The 14,715-nt window shown below is 43.9% G+C and overlaps 1 protein-coding gene across 1 annotated transcript in view; it reads left to right on the top strand.

The window, feature by feature from the left end:
• Positions 1-14,715, top strand: part of FMNL2 (formin like 2) — a 236,656-nt gene that overhangs the window by 209,082 nt on the left and 12,859 nt on the right. The window contains exons 12-15 of the mRNA XM_068097873.2: positions 2,619-2,768; positions 2,991-3,092; positions 3,347-3,731; positions 5,431-5,556. Of these exons, the coding sequence (XP_067953974.2) occupies positions 2,619-2,768; positions 2,991-3,092; positions 3,347-3,731; positions 5,431-5,556 (763 nt within the window). The remainder of the gene's footprint in view (positions 1-2,618; positions 2,769-2,990; positions 3,093-3,346; positions 3,732-5,430; positions 5,557-14,715) is intronic.

Genomic DNA, 14,715 nt, shown 5'->3' with positions numbered 1-14,715 from the left:
TTTTTGTGACACAATTTCTTTGAAAAATTATGCCAGTGGAAGTTTTTTTTTGGAAAAAAATTTTTTTTTCCCCCTCTCATTCTTTCTCAGCTCAATTTAATATTGTCGTGTTCCTGGCGATTAAAATCTTTCCAAGGAACGGATAGCCGAACAAGCTGTTACTCCGAAGCGTTCAGTTCAAATGTATGGCAGAGTTAATACACGCAGGGGAGGGGGGAAGTGGAGGAGGAGGAGGATGCTGAAGAGCACTTAACTGCATGGATCCCACCGGCAGTCTCGAAACCCTGCAGAAAATAACTCAAACCGAGGCGAGATTAGAATGTACAAAAATGCCGGCTTTATTAAACGGAATGCTGGTAATACAAAATACAACGCGCAATAATAAATAATGTCCTAAATTGGGACGTCCCCACAAACAGACTTGAAAGACGGACACAGGGAAAGGTAACTGAAAATAATGTGTGTGTGGGTACACTTAACTCTGATCACTGGTGGGGTCTCGTCAGGGGTCGTCAAGGTCGTTGGCGGGAACCACTCGCTCGTTGGTGGGAACCGCTCGCTCGTTGGCGGGAACCGCTCTCTTGTTGGCAAGAACTGCTCACTCCCACGCTGCTAGGCCTCCGCACGCCTTCGCTTACTCGGCCGCACCCGCCGGTGCACAACAGGTCTTCCGTGGAAATCGAATGGGCCACGTGCAGCTCGCTCCACCAGCCGGGCCTGTCCCTGTCGTCCCCGGTGGGAAGCTGCAGCCCTCGGTCCGTGGCCCTGCCCTTTTCCTCTGCATGGCCACCATTGGTGTCTCCGAAAACGGCCAGTCCGATCACTTCCTTGAGCCCTTGGTCCAAGCACGATCGTTCGCTTTATTGTCCAGAACGAGAGAGACAAATGCTGACTGCCGCGATCCAGACCAGACGCAGAGAGCAGAGAGAAGTGAAGAGGGTAAAGTGGGCAAAGAGGGTGAAGAGAGAGAGCGAAGCGAAGAGAAGAGACGAGAATGTCCGCTAGCGCGTCCTTTTATCACCCATGCTCTCACATCATCGGCTGTGCTTCGCCAATCAGCGAGTCCCTTCTTACCAGTCCTATCAATCAAGAACCCTGACCAACCACGACTCCCCGGGGCGTGGCCTTGGCCTGCCCGTCCTGTGTGTGCCTCACAAGTCGGGGTTGTCAGCTGTAGGGCTCAACGTCCTGGCTTCCGGTATGTTTTATTATTAATTCGTGCCATTAAATGCGCAACTCTAGCTCTACGTGTCTATGGTGCTTTGCCAAAAGAGACATAGGGATAAATACAGAGGTAACGAAGTACAAGGAATAATTTTACCCATAATCCCCGAGATAATTAGCACAAGAGCCACCCTTCGTATGGCCACACGTAATACTTAATCCGAACACACGTCCTACTGGATCCCTACTTATTACATGGTGGTTCTCCTTCTTCTCGACAATCGGAGCACACTAATCTATACAAATCTACCTGGTCTAAAGTAATCATTGCCTACCCCCTACAAACGTAACAATATTATTTACCATATATTGGAACAGAATAGAAATTAACAATGACGGATTCTAGAATTTTCTCAGTGATTTATTCACCATTGACCATTGAGAGATAAGGCCAAAAAGGATTTATAGCATGATCTCGAAATAGTTGAGGACAATTCAGACGAAACTTGGTGGAAATGTTGGGTGTGTGACAAGGAAGAAATGATTCGATTTTGATGAAGGTCCGAATCAGATATGAGGATTTTTAAAATCTTCATAAGTGATTGCTTACCATTGAGAGATGGGACGAAAAACGATATGGAGCATATTTTTTAAAGGTGTGGACGAGTTATGGCTAAACCTGGGGGATGAGTTGGTTAGGTGACAAGAACAAGCAATCGGACTTTGTTTCAGGTCTGAATCCAGGTCCAGCCTGTCAGTGGGATACAAAATATAAACTGTTCAGCCTGGCGGAGTATGCGTCTACCGAGTGCCATTCTAGTTTATGTGTCAATATTGTAACAGATATTCTTTGTTTCGTTTCTTCTGGCGGTATAGTGATAATAGCAGTAGTTACAGAGCAAGAACCTCAGCATTACGAGGTATTCTACCTGATATATTTTATTGGGTTCTTTCATTGGAAACACTTTAGTGACTTGGATAATTTCCATGGAATAATTGTTGAATTGACCTTGTGTGGGCAATGTCTGCCCTTTTGTTTTTTTATGACATTGTTGTTGATCCATACCAACAAGACAGCCACCACACTCTGTCAGTGGTATGTGCTTGCCCACATATTTTCACTGGACAAAATCCAGTGGGATAACATTTTGCACGTCATCACAGCTGAAACATTTCTCCTGGGGAAAATAAACTAATTATACTCCTCGCTGATTTTATTTTAATCCACTGATTGCACCAAATCACGAGCAGTTTGTTGACTTTAGTGTATGTTGTTTTTATATCGTTGTTCATGGTCGGTTTGACCTGTTACTTTATCATTTGGGCAGTGAGTAGACTGCACGGCGAGCAGGTGTAACCTTCAGTTAAAGGATTCACCTACGGACATGTTACCTGTAGTGTAGACTGTGCCAAGCTGTAGCGTGGACTGACTGTGTGCTGTTGGACCATTGTAGAAGCTGAAGTACACAGAGAGCGACAAACTGCAGGTGCAAATACAAGCATACCTTGACAATGTGTTTGACGTGGGTGCTCTGCTGGAAGATGCGGAGACCAAAAATGCTGCGCTCGAGCGCGTGGAGGAGCTTGAGGAGCATATTTCACACGTGAGTAGAAATGAAATGAAATTTCTGAACAATTTGTTGCTCCGCATAGTATTTCGTCATCCTTGTGCAATGACTCTTGCTGTGTTTCCCGTTTTCTTTGAAGCGGCCCAGCTATATTCTACCCAAGATAAAGTGGTGCATTTACATTCATAGCAGTCCATAATGTTTTCTGACATACTGCTGCTGTGCATATCCTTTGCACACCATGTCCGTGTGGAGCAGCTTACAGAGAAGCTGATTGACAGTGAGAACGAAGCCATGGTAAAGATTGTGGAATTGGAGAAGCAGCTCATGCAGGCAAACAAGGAGCTGGAGTCCATCAAGGTTTGCTACCTTTACAATGCCATCCCTTTTGATTGAATCGGAATGAAGGAAATGAAATTCCAGGTTGCTAAGTTGGAAATCAACAAATATATTTCATGAATTTTGAGTGAAAGGTGGAGAATTTTGTGCATGTTCAGTAGTTGAAGGACATTTTCTTGTTTGTCTTTTTGCCAGTGAATATAACATTATTCTCCTCATAACATGAGTTCTGTCAGGTAATTGACTTCTCATCCTGACATTTCCCACCCCACCAGATAATCTACCGCGATGCCAACACGCAAGTGAACACACTGCGTCAAATGATAAAAGAGAAGGAGGATGCAATGCTCCGCCAGTCAGATATGGAGAAAAAGATTGAGGAGTTGGAACGGCAAGGAACGATACGTATTCACCGCCGGGCGGATGGCGACATCATGATATTGCCAGTGCTGCCCCCACTAGGATCAGTGGAATCGGGCAGTTTGGGGCCGAGCCTACGTGTAGCACCTTATGAGAATGGACTGGGACTGGCAGCAGCTGCCAGCGTGGCTGGGGTCGTATCTGGAATTGAATCCGCTGAGCTTCCACCACCACCACCACCACCACCACCGCCGCCACCGCCACCGCCTCCTCCCCCTCTGCCACTCCTCAATGGCACAGGTTTGATCTACTTTCAAAAGAAATTCCTCATTCATAGTCTTCTTTTTTTTTTTTCTTTTTTTTTTTTGTATACTGAATCGAGGCTCGTGAAAGAGCTAACATTTATTTCACTAACAAAACAACCAGACAAACAAAATATACAAAAAGAGGGAGCGGAAGACAAGATGGGGAGAGAAGGGGAAGCACACAACCACAACATTTGAGAGCAGGGAGAAGTGTTGGAGGGAGAGGGCTTGGATGGAGGAGGCGTGGGAAGGGGGGGGGGAGAGGTATAAAACTGCCTGTTTGTAAAACCTGTTTGTAAACTGTCTTTCCTGTTTGTAAAACATTAATTTATTTTGCCAAACTTTTTTTGATTCAAATTGCTGATCGAACCTCCACCGTTTCCGCCAAGTTCTTGTCTTCAAAGTTTTTAGGAAATGAGATAAGTATTTGAACCTCAACACTACTTACTAAACCTGACTGTCTCTGTTTTTTAAATTGTATTCTTTCCTTCAACGTGGCAACCTTCAATCTTCTGTTGTTTTCCTCCCATCGTCCGTTGTTATCCTTCCCATGATCCTTTCTTAATGTGTACGTAAACCTGGAATAACCTGCAGGAGCATCACCTTTTGTGCAGGTTTTGTTTGAGTGTTTGATAGATTACGTATGACTTTGATTTGCTTATTATCACCTTGATAAACGGTCGATTATTGAAATTTGTTTCAAAGAATGTTCCTCTCAACTATGTCATGATATAAAACAGATTCCGAGCAGTTGTACAATAAATATGGAGAAATACACAAACGGCAATCTGGATATACAAATTTTACAGCGTGACCATTGAGAGAGGTGTGGTATAATACATCATCCACCACGTGACTCACTTTAATGAGTGTATTTGTAAAGCAGTTACATTTGATAAATGCTTTGGTAAGCGGTCTTCTTTACTGAATGAGCCTATACAATGAATGAACCTTCATGAAGAAAGAGTTCTTTTCGATTATCGTGGGAATGCTGAACAAATTCCAAATTCCTGCCTGATGATGCTCTCGCCATCCCACACTTGGCAAGCTTGGCGAGTGTGCCGAATAATACCCCAAGCATGAGTTTGAAGGACTTAATCGTACAATGGACTGAAAGTGTGTGTGTGTATGTGCACGCACACGCGCCTCTGTTTGTGTGTCTCTCTGTTTGTGTGTCTGTGTGCGTGTCTGTCTGTGTGTGTGTGTGTGTGTGTGTGTGTGTGTGTCTCTCTTTTGAGTGTCTGTGTCTCTCTGTTTGTGTGTCTGTGTGTGTCTCTTTTGTGTGTGTGTGTGTGTGTGTGACTGTGTGTGTGTGTCTCTGTTTGTGTGTGTGTCTGTGTGTATGTGCGTGCCTCTGTTTGTGTGTCTGTGTGTGTGTTTCTGTTTGTGTGCGTGTATGTATGTGTGTGTGTGTGTCTCGGTGAGTGTGATAAATTTCATTTGAATAAAAAAATTATATTACTGAATTGTAGACATGACATTGTATATATTAATGTGAGGTTGTTAAATGTTTATATTGCTCAAAAACGTTATGTTGTTTAAGTTTTTCTCCCTTAAAACTTTTCACGTTAATCTTCAATTTACTTATATTTGTACTGATATTTGAGTACTCGTACTTGAGGTCTCATATTTGTTAATTTAAATAAATACTTTGTTTTTTGCTTTTTGTTTTGCTTTTCGTTTTTTACCCACAGTGCCCAATGGTCCTGCTCCATCATCACCACCACCTCCCCCACCCTTGCCTACTGGTAGACTTCCTCCCTCTCCTCCACCTCCTCCTCCTCCACTGGGTTCCTTCATCAACCCCTCAGCACTTGGAGGTGAAAACATGAAATGCTTTGAAGTGTAATCCATTATGAGAGTCATAGTGTTTTATTTCTGTGAAACAAAATGTTTGTTGTATCGATATGCGAACCCATTTATCAAATAAAGCAACTACATTTTGATGCTCCAGTAACATAGTGTAGTTGCTTTATTTTTGGGTTATTAGACAATAAGATGCGTTCTACAGTGTGCTCCAAATTTGCGTTATCAGAAAATATGACATTGATAAATCTACTAATGAGCTTTGCTAAAGTGTGGTGCTTGTTGGTACTTGTTTAAAACTCCTTGCTGATGATCTAGTATTTCACCAAAGCTTACCAATACCGCTTACTCATGATTTAGTATCCGACCACACATGTCAAACCCCCATTTTGACGAACCAAAAGTACACTAAAGAGTTGTGTTGAAGATATAAGTGATAAATATATTTAAACGTTATATGATAATGTTTTTTCACCAAATTTACATGAGGACAATCTGTTTGCTCTAGCATTAAAACGATAGGAACAGATTATGCAGAAATAAAGTAATAATAGCAAATAACAATAACAACTAGAAAGCATCGTAAAAGGCAAAGCCCATCTGTGTCCAATCACCAAACTAAACTTGATGAAAAATTTTTTTTTTATGTAAGTTTTATTAATTAGTGGTCTCCATGTTATCATAATAACTGTTAAAATTAATAATTTAATTATGAAATAATAAGTTAAAATTAATAACATTTAAAAATTGTTACGTGTTCCTCCCCGACCTCCTGGTCTCGGTATACCTCCGAACCCCGGGAGGGGCCACGGCAGAAAAATATATTATTCCATGTCGAAATCAATAAGGAAACCACACCAATGGTTATGAACAAACCAATAATCTATCTATAATTCCAGTAATCTCTGTGTGTCTGTGTGTGTGTGTTTGTCTGTGACCGCTGTTTCTCGACAACCACGGGTCCGATATACTTGAAACTTGCCAGGTATATTGCTGGGGACCCGAGGATGTGCCTTTTCAAGGTTTGAAATTAATCGGACAAGTGGTTCCCAAAGTATGGTCACCGTACTCGCAAGCCGTTCGCTTTGGCTTTGCGAATGGACCAAACCATTTCATGTAAATAGAGGGGGGGGGGGTTCTACCGTACTCGCAAGCCGTTCGCTTTGGCTTTGCGAATGGACCAAACCATTTCATGTAAATAGAGGGGGGGGGGGGGGTTCTGTGGTCGTTACTGCCACATGGTTTCAAAGTTTTTTTTTGTTGTTGTTGTTTGCACGCATGTTTTTTTGCACCCACGTACGGGCACGCCCTAGTATATTATAAATCACACAGGAAAAACATTACCACAAATGACAATTAAGAGTGCACTCTCTGTTCCATCAGCTAGCATGCATAAGGTAACTCACAGTGTTCCAAGTGAGTGGAAAGAACCTTCCCCAATGTCTATATTCCCGTCTTCGAGCTCAGAGTTGGTCCACTCCAGTGATCAATGGAATGATGTCGACTCGAAACCAGAATCTCGTTCCGAGGGCAGGCACAGACATGCTGCCCAAAACGGCACCAAGGCGCACGCGGCCCAAAGCGGAGAAAAGGGTCACGTGGTTAAAGTGGCACAAAGGCGCACTCACGGCGACTGGGAAATCAAAAGGCCCCCTCCAGGTACGAACTTTCACTGTTCACGGTCGGCGAGCCGCAAAGTAATCGTCAGAAGCCTCGGTGCACACACACACACCACAGATACGTCTGAACGCGGTGGAAACGGTTGACGAAGCAAGGAAAGTTTGCTCGACGCGCAAAGCGCAAGAGTCAAAATGGCGGACGGCTTGTACTTGAGACGTAATCACACGACGATGGTTCCTCCTAATCCAACACCAACCTGACACGCAGGTTTGATCAGTCACAGCGATAACAACTCTATCGCGGAATCCCTTTCCAGGAAACCCAAAGTTCACTCGTGTCTCTTGCTCGACAACGTTCGATCCAGAACGCAAAGCAACCAGCTTCTCCGACTTTTCTCACCGCCTCCTCCTCTTCACCTCCTTGTCTTCCGGTTCGGGTTCCTGTATCATTTTAAGGTAACCTTTTTAACTTTTAATAACTGTTCATAAACAATAAACCTTTGGAAGACAATAATAGTACATAGAATCAGAAATCTTTCAAGCGGAGGAAAACCACAACAGTGGTGGAAGTGACGAATCCGTAACACTTCCCCCCTTCAAGAAAGAAAGTTTGAACACAGCGAAAACTTTCTTTGCAGATAAACTCTTTCAACAAACAAAAGTAAACTCACAACCCAAATACTCAATTCCCGTGAGCAACAATTATCAACATCTCAAAAATAAAGCAACAAAATTTCACACAACCCACAGGGATTTCCAAAGTTAATTCACTCTGGACAAAGCATCAGCCACGACATTGTCCCTGCCCTTTACATGTTCAATTTCCAAGTTGAACCCCTGCAAAGCCAAACTCCATCTCCTCAACCTCTGATTTTGAATTTTAGTTTCTTTTGAATGAAGGTTTAGGGGTTGATCAAAAATCCAAAGTCAAGCAAATCGATAGCACTTTTTCCGGGAGGCCAAGCTGAGGGCCAGGTTCCATGGTGGTTGGGTGGTGAGGCCTGGACATATTCACTACATGGACGCCTTTAGGAACGTGGAGTTCACGGTTAGTCCGTGTAGGGAAGTTCACTACATGGACGCCTTTAGGAACATGGCGTTCACGGTTAATCCATGTTGGGAAGTTCACTACATGGACGCCTTTAGGAACGTGGCGTTCACGGTTAATCCGTGTAGGAATCTTGGCTCGGCTGCTCCGCAGCATTCAGTGTTTCAACTCTTTCTAACTTTCCTAACAATCACGGTTGGACCACTTGTCACGGTAGTCACATGAATAGCGATCTCCTTCTCGGCCACTGCTCGGATAATCCTTCCTTCGGGAGCTGCCATAACTCTGGAAGCCTCCATAATAATATCGATTGCGGCCACCACCACTACTCCGTGGTCCTCCTCTGTAGCCCCCTCGCCGCCTACGGCCTGCCTTCTCCACGGCTATGGTCCGACCCTCCAAATCCTTACCATTCCAATTCTTCTCTGCCTCGTTGGCGTCCTTTGTGCTTTCAAACGTGACAAAGCCAAACCCTCTTGACTTGTGCGTTTCCCTGTCTTTTACCAACCGCACTTCCAAAAGCGGTCCATATTTGCTGAAGACAGAGGTCAGAACTTCTTCCTTTGTTTTAAAGTTCAGTCCACCTACAAATAACTTGCTACATTTGTCGCCATCCCTAACTGGGGTGGTGTTATTTTCCCTACTGGGCTTTTTAACAACCATCGGGTTACCATAAACTTGACCACCGGCCAAATCATTCCCGATAACAACAGATACTCCCTCTACAGGAAGAGTGGCTTGTAAACCTACGGTGACCGGTCCTGACACCAAATCGGACTCCAAATGGATGTCATGAAGTGGAGCTCTAACACAGCCACCAATCCCCTGTAAACGAACACTATCACCAGTTGCCATCTCCTCTGACAATGGCAAGATGCCTTCAAGCATTAAATATTGATGTGCTCCTGTGTCCCTCAACACCCTAACAGGTCTCCGGTTAGTCGGGTCTCACTATCCCTCTTCCTGGCATCCCGGAATTTTTGTCGGTAAGCTTCTGGGACCAATTCATAGGCTTTGAGAATGTTTTTCTTCAATACCTCATAATCTGCACATTGGTCAATCGGTAAAGCCGAATAAATATCTTGAGCTTTACCCACCAGAACACTTTGCACGAATATTGTCCAGGACTCCTCAGGCCAGTTTAGCAGTTGAGCCACCTTCTCAAAGTGTAAAAAAAAATTGGCTACCTCCTTTTCATTGAAGGGTGGAACCAGCCTCACATGTCTGCCAACATCCCAGGTGTTCTGCCTAGGTGTCGAACCAGTCGGCATGGATGGTACCTCTCCCCGTTCTTTCATTACATCCAGCTCCTTGAGTCTAATTTCCTGCTGAAGTGCCATTTCACGGTCCTTTAACTCCCTGTCGGCTTTTCTCTCCTCTGCTTCGAGTTCGCTTGCAGCTCTCCTTTCCTCTGCTTTTTTCTCTTCTAACCTTTCCTGGAGTTGTCGTTCCTGTGCTGCTCTTTTTTCCTGGAGTTCTCTTTCCACTCTCCTTTCTTCTGCTTGTTTCTCTTCTAACCTTTCCTGGAGTTCTCTTTCCTGTTCTGCTCTTTCCTTTTCTGCTTTCCTTTCCTCTGCTTTTAACCTTTCCTGGCTCAGTAATTGCAACTCCAGTTTCCGGAGCTCCACATCTTCTGGTTCCTCGGGTAACCAATCCCAGGCTACCTCTTCCCATGTTCCTAATCCCACCATAGATTGTATCACCACTGTCTGCATCTCTGCCTTCCTCATATTAGTTCGGACCTCCAAGCTAAAATGTTTGGCCAATTTCAAGAGGTCTGGTTTTACTAACGCTCTGAACTGTACTTCACTAGGGGTCACTGCAAACTTCTCTGCATCAAACTCCATGGTGACTATTGTTAACACCTGTTAACGTTCACACAAGAAATGTAAAAAAAAAAATTTTTTTTTCTTTTTTTGGAAAAATTTGAGAATGTTGGAACAAGTTCCAAATTTGGGAATTCTGGGAATGTTAGGGAATTCTTTCCCGGATTAAATTTAGGGAATTTTAGATCCCGGACGCAGACCCAATTTCGAGCCCCTGAGTCAATTGGACGGGCCCCCAATTTCTGTTACGTGTTCCTCCCCGACCTCCTGGTCTCGGTATACCTCCGAACCCCGGGAGGGGCCACAGCAGAAAAATATATTATTCCGTGTCGAAATCAATAAGGAAACCACACCAATGGTTATGAACAAACCAATAATATATTATAAATCACACAGGAATAACATTACCACAAATGACAATTAAGAGTGCACTCTCTATTCCATCAGCTAGCATGCATAAGGTAACTCACAGTGTTCCAAGTGAGTGGAAAGAACCTTCCCCAATGTCTCTATATTCCCGTCTTCGAGCTCAGAGTTGGTCCCCTCCAGTGATCAACAGAACGATGTCGACTCGAAACCAGAATCTCGTTGCGAGGGCAGGCACAGACACGCCGCCCAAAACGGCACCAAGGCGCACGCGGCCCAAAGCGGAGAAAGGGGTCACGTGGTTGAAGTGGCACAAAGGCGCTTGGAAACTCACGACTCACGGCGACTGGGAAATCCAAAGGCCCCCTCCAGGTACGAACGTTCACTGTTCACGGTCGGCGAGCCACAAAGTAATCATCAGAAGCCTCAGTGCACACACACACCACAGATACGTCTGAACGCGGTGGAAACAGTTGACGAAGCAAGGAAAGTTTGCTCGACGCGCAAAGCGCACGAGTCAAAATGGCGGACGGCTCGTACTTGAGACGTAATCACACGACGATGGTTCCTCCGAATCCAACGCCAACCTGACACGCAGGTTTGATCAGTCACAGCGATAACAACTCTATCGCGGAATCCCTTTCCAGGAAACCCAAAGTTCACTCGTGTCTCTTGCTCGACAACGTTCGATCCAGAACGCAAAGCAACCAGCTTCTCCGACTATTCTCACCGCCTCCTCCTCTTCACCTCCTTGTCTTCCGGTTCGGGTTCCTGTATCATTTTAAGGTAACCTTTTTAACTTTTAATAACGGTTCATAAACAATAAACCTTTGGAAGACAATAATAGTACATAGAATCAGAAAGCTTTCAAGTGGAGGAAAACCACAACAGCAGAAATGACGAATCCGTAACACCAATCACCAAACTAAACTTGATGAAAAAAAATAAAAAATTAAATGTAAGTTTTATTAATTAGTGGTCTCCATGTTATCATAATAACTGTTTGTTGAAAATTTGATTGCAAAAGCTCAAATGGTAAAAACATAGTTATGCCCTGGACATGCATGCACAATCACACACACACTTACACATGATTGCAAAGCGCTGTCTCCCACTACGCGGGCAGACAGACTAACAATGATAACCAGAGATGTTGGAGAACACCTTACCCCACGCAAGCTTGAGAATAAGGACATGACGAGGTTCTTTTCAACTCTTGCTTTGCATTTCCGAGCACAATCTATATTTACTAGGGGCCACAATTTTGTCTGAATCTCGATATTCCCCAACGATGAGAGCGCGGCTGGCAAATTGGATTGGTCAAGATGGGATAAAATGGTGTAATTTATTGTCCAAATACTTCTAAACTGGAGATATTTTGAAGTGCCAACAATGCAATTTGTGTCTATATTGTGCCAGTGAATAATTCAATTGAAATAAAACAATAGGCTTTAAAGGATGTAGAAAAAACAAAACGCTTTTCGAAGGTTTACCACCGTTGATGCACCCTCTTTTACACCACCTTATTTAAAACATTACATTCGTTCTTCGTGCTTGTTGTTTGTGTCCTTTATGACATCCCTAAAAACAGTGAGTTTCCTGTTTGGAACGATTTTCAGTTTTGTTTGACTGCAGGCAGGTAGACAGACTAAAATAATTACCTTGATCTGTGCACATGCGTGAATGGGATGAGATTCCGTACATTTTGCGAATTTTCCGAGTCAAAGAACTGCTAAACTGCAGGTTCGTGTTCCGATTTGTCTTCAACATGAATGAATGAATGATCGTTTTAAGGCCATTTTTTCCCCGCTGAAGCGGGGGTTGGCATTGCGTGCCCCATGAGCTTATGGTTCCCTGTGTGAGGCAATGTTTTTATGGCCGGATGCCCTTCCTGACGCCAACCCTTAGTCGCCTCTTACGATGCGCAGGGATACGGTGTACCTATTCTAAACCGTGGTACACACCGGGATCATTCATCCCAACAAGCTGGTTCTCAACGGTATTCAACGGTATTCAAATGTATAATTAAATTGGAATTAAGTAGTTCTTCAATCATAGGCTGACGTCTGTAGAGAGACAGACAGAATGAAACAAATGCTTAAATACGCCTTTTGCTTTGTACACTTCGCACACAGGTAATAATACGAGCAAGCTTATGTTATGCTGTCACGTGATGTGTTTTTCTGTTGCAATGAAAAGTTCATCGATTATATTGAGGACAGATATTTTTCTTTCATATTGTGATTAGATATTGTTTAAAATATTTATCACGTACAGGTGTTGTAAAGAAGGAACGACAGGAAGAGGAACGACAGACGCGCTTTTCATTGTGAGGCAGTTGCAGGAGAAGTACATGGAGAAGAGGAAGAAGTTGTTTCTTGGGTTTGTTGATCTGGAGAAAGCATTCGATAGGGTACCACGCAAAGTATTGATATGGGCATTGAGGAAGTTAGGAGTGGAGGAATGGTTGATCAGAGTAGTGATGGCAATGTACAAAAGAGCGCGCACAGCTGTAAGGACGAAGGACGGGAACAGTGGTGAGTTTGAGGTGAAGGTGGGAGTGCATCAGGGGTCGGTACTAAGTCCATTACTATTTGTAGCTGTGATGGAGGTGCTGGCTCAGAACGTAAAGGAGGGTTTACCGTGGGAGTTGTTGTATGCAGATGATCTGGTGTTGATTGCGGAAAGTATGGATGGACTGAAGGAAAAGATGACCACGTGGAAGGAATGTATGGAGACAAAAGGTCTGAAGGTGAATATCGGAAAGACGAAGGTGATGGCAAGTGGTAAAGCATGTGGTGAGGTGGAAAGAACTGGGAAGTGGCCCTGTGCTGTGTGTAGGAAGGGTGTCGGAGTGAACTCCATTCAATGTACAATGTGCGCTGAGTGGGTTCATCAAAAATGTAGTGGTCTGAGAGTGTCATTAACCAGTGTGGCAGCTACATTCAAATGTAAGGTGTGCACAGAGGGAGCTGCAGATGGAGGAAATGTTGAGTTGGATCTTGGAGATGGCGTGAAGCTGGAAGGTGTGAAAACATTTTGCTACCTCGGAGACATGCTGAATGGAGAAGGTGGATCAGACTCGGCAACGGTTGCTCGAGTGAGATGTGCATGGAAGAAGTTTCGGGAACTGGGTGGCGTGCTGATGATGAGGGGAGTGTCGTTGAAGCTGAAGGGAAAGGTGTATGCTGCATGTGTGAGAAGTGTTATGATTTATGGGAGCGAGACATGGGTAATAAACGTAGAGCAGCAACGAAGGTTGGAAAGGGTGGAAATGCGAATGGTTCGGTGGATGTGTGGAGTATCGTTGAGAGAGAGGAAGACAAATGATGAATTGCGAAAGATGATGGGAATAGAGCCTGTGATTGATGCTGTGAAGAGGAACAGGTTGAGATGGTTTGGTCATGTGTTGAGGAAGGATGAAAGTGACTGGTTGAGAAGAGTGACGGAAATGAATGTAGAAGGAAGCAGAGGACGGGGAAGACCGAAAAAGACTTGGCTAAAGATGGTGGAAGAAGAAATGCGGGCAAGGGGGTTAACAAGGAGAGATGCAGAAAATAGGGCAAAATGGAGAAGATTGTCATGGGGACCGCAAGGCTAACCCCCGCTCTAGCAGGGAAAATGGCCTTTAAAATGCATGTTGTGTACAGGTGTTGTAAAATATGTGATAAGCCAATTTATGCATCAATTCTTCAAGTTTTAAGTTTATCTTGTACAAGGAGTTTTAAATTTAATGGTCGCATAATGCCCGAACTAGCTCATGGATGCACACATAATGACATCCATGATGACATCCATGATCTCACTGTGCTGACTTGCCAGGTCGATTCACTTGAACACATCAAGCACAATATGCGTGACATTTAAATGTCATGTTCTGCCATTGGCTTTCTCTTTAAGAAAGCTATACAGTTGCTTATTGTTGTTTGTTGGGGTGGGAAGGGGGAGCTGGAGAGGGAAGGATCGTATGTGGAGTGATATACTTCGAAAGGTCACTTTAACTTTGTTTCCTCATGTGGGGGTACAGCGAGCCAAAAGTTTGAAAAAACACTATTGCTGGTTGGTTAGTAGTGCTTGTGCATATTTGAAGAACAATAAGGTACGTGTTTTATTGAAACGTTATTAATTCATTTTGAATTGTGTCGTATCATCGCGTCAATTTTCTTTCATGATTTTAGTGCCCCCTACTGACTCTTCTTGATATATGTCGAGCTGTATGGATTGAAGATTCATCCAATTCGCTTGATTGAGGCCTTTCATAAACGTCTTTATTTTTAAGATATTTAAATTAATGCATCAAGAACAGTATTAAAT

The sequence above is a fragment of the Myxine glutinosa genome, chromosome 7 (assembly GCF_964187855.1).
Source record: "Myxine glutinosa chromosome 7, kmMyxGlut1.1, whole genome shotgun sequence".
Classification (NCBI taxonomy): domain Eukaryota; kingdom Metazoa; phylum Chordata; class Myxini; order Myxiniformes; family Myxinidae; genus Myxine; species Myxine glutinosa.
This window is presented reverse-complemented; position numbering and strand designations above follow the sequence as displayed.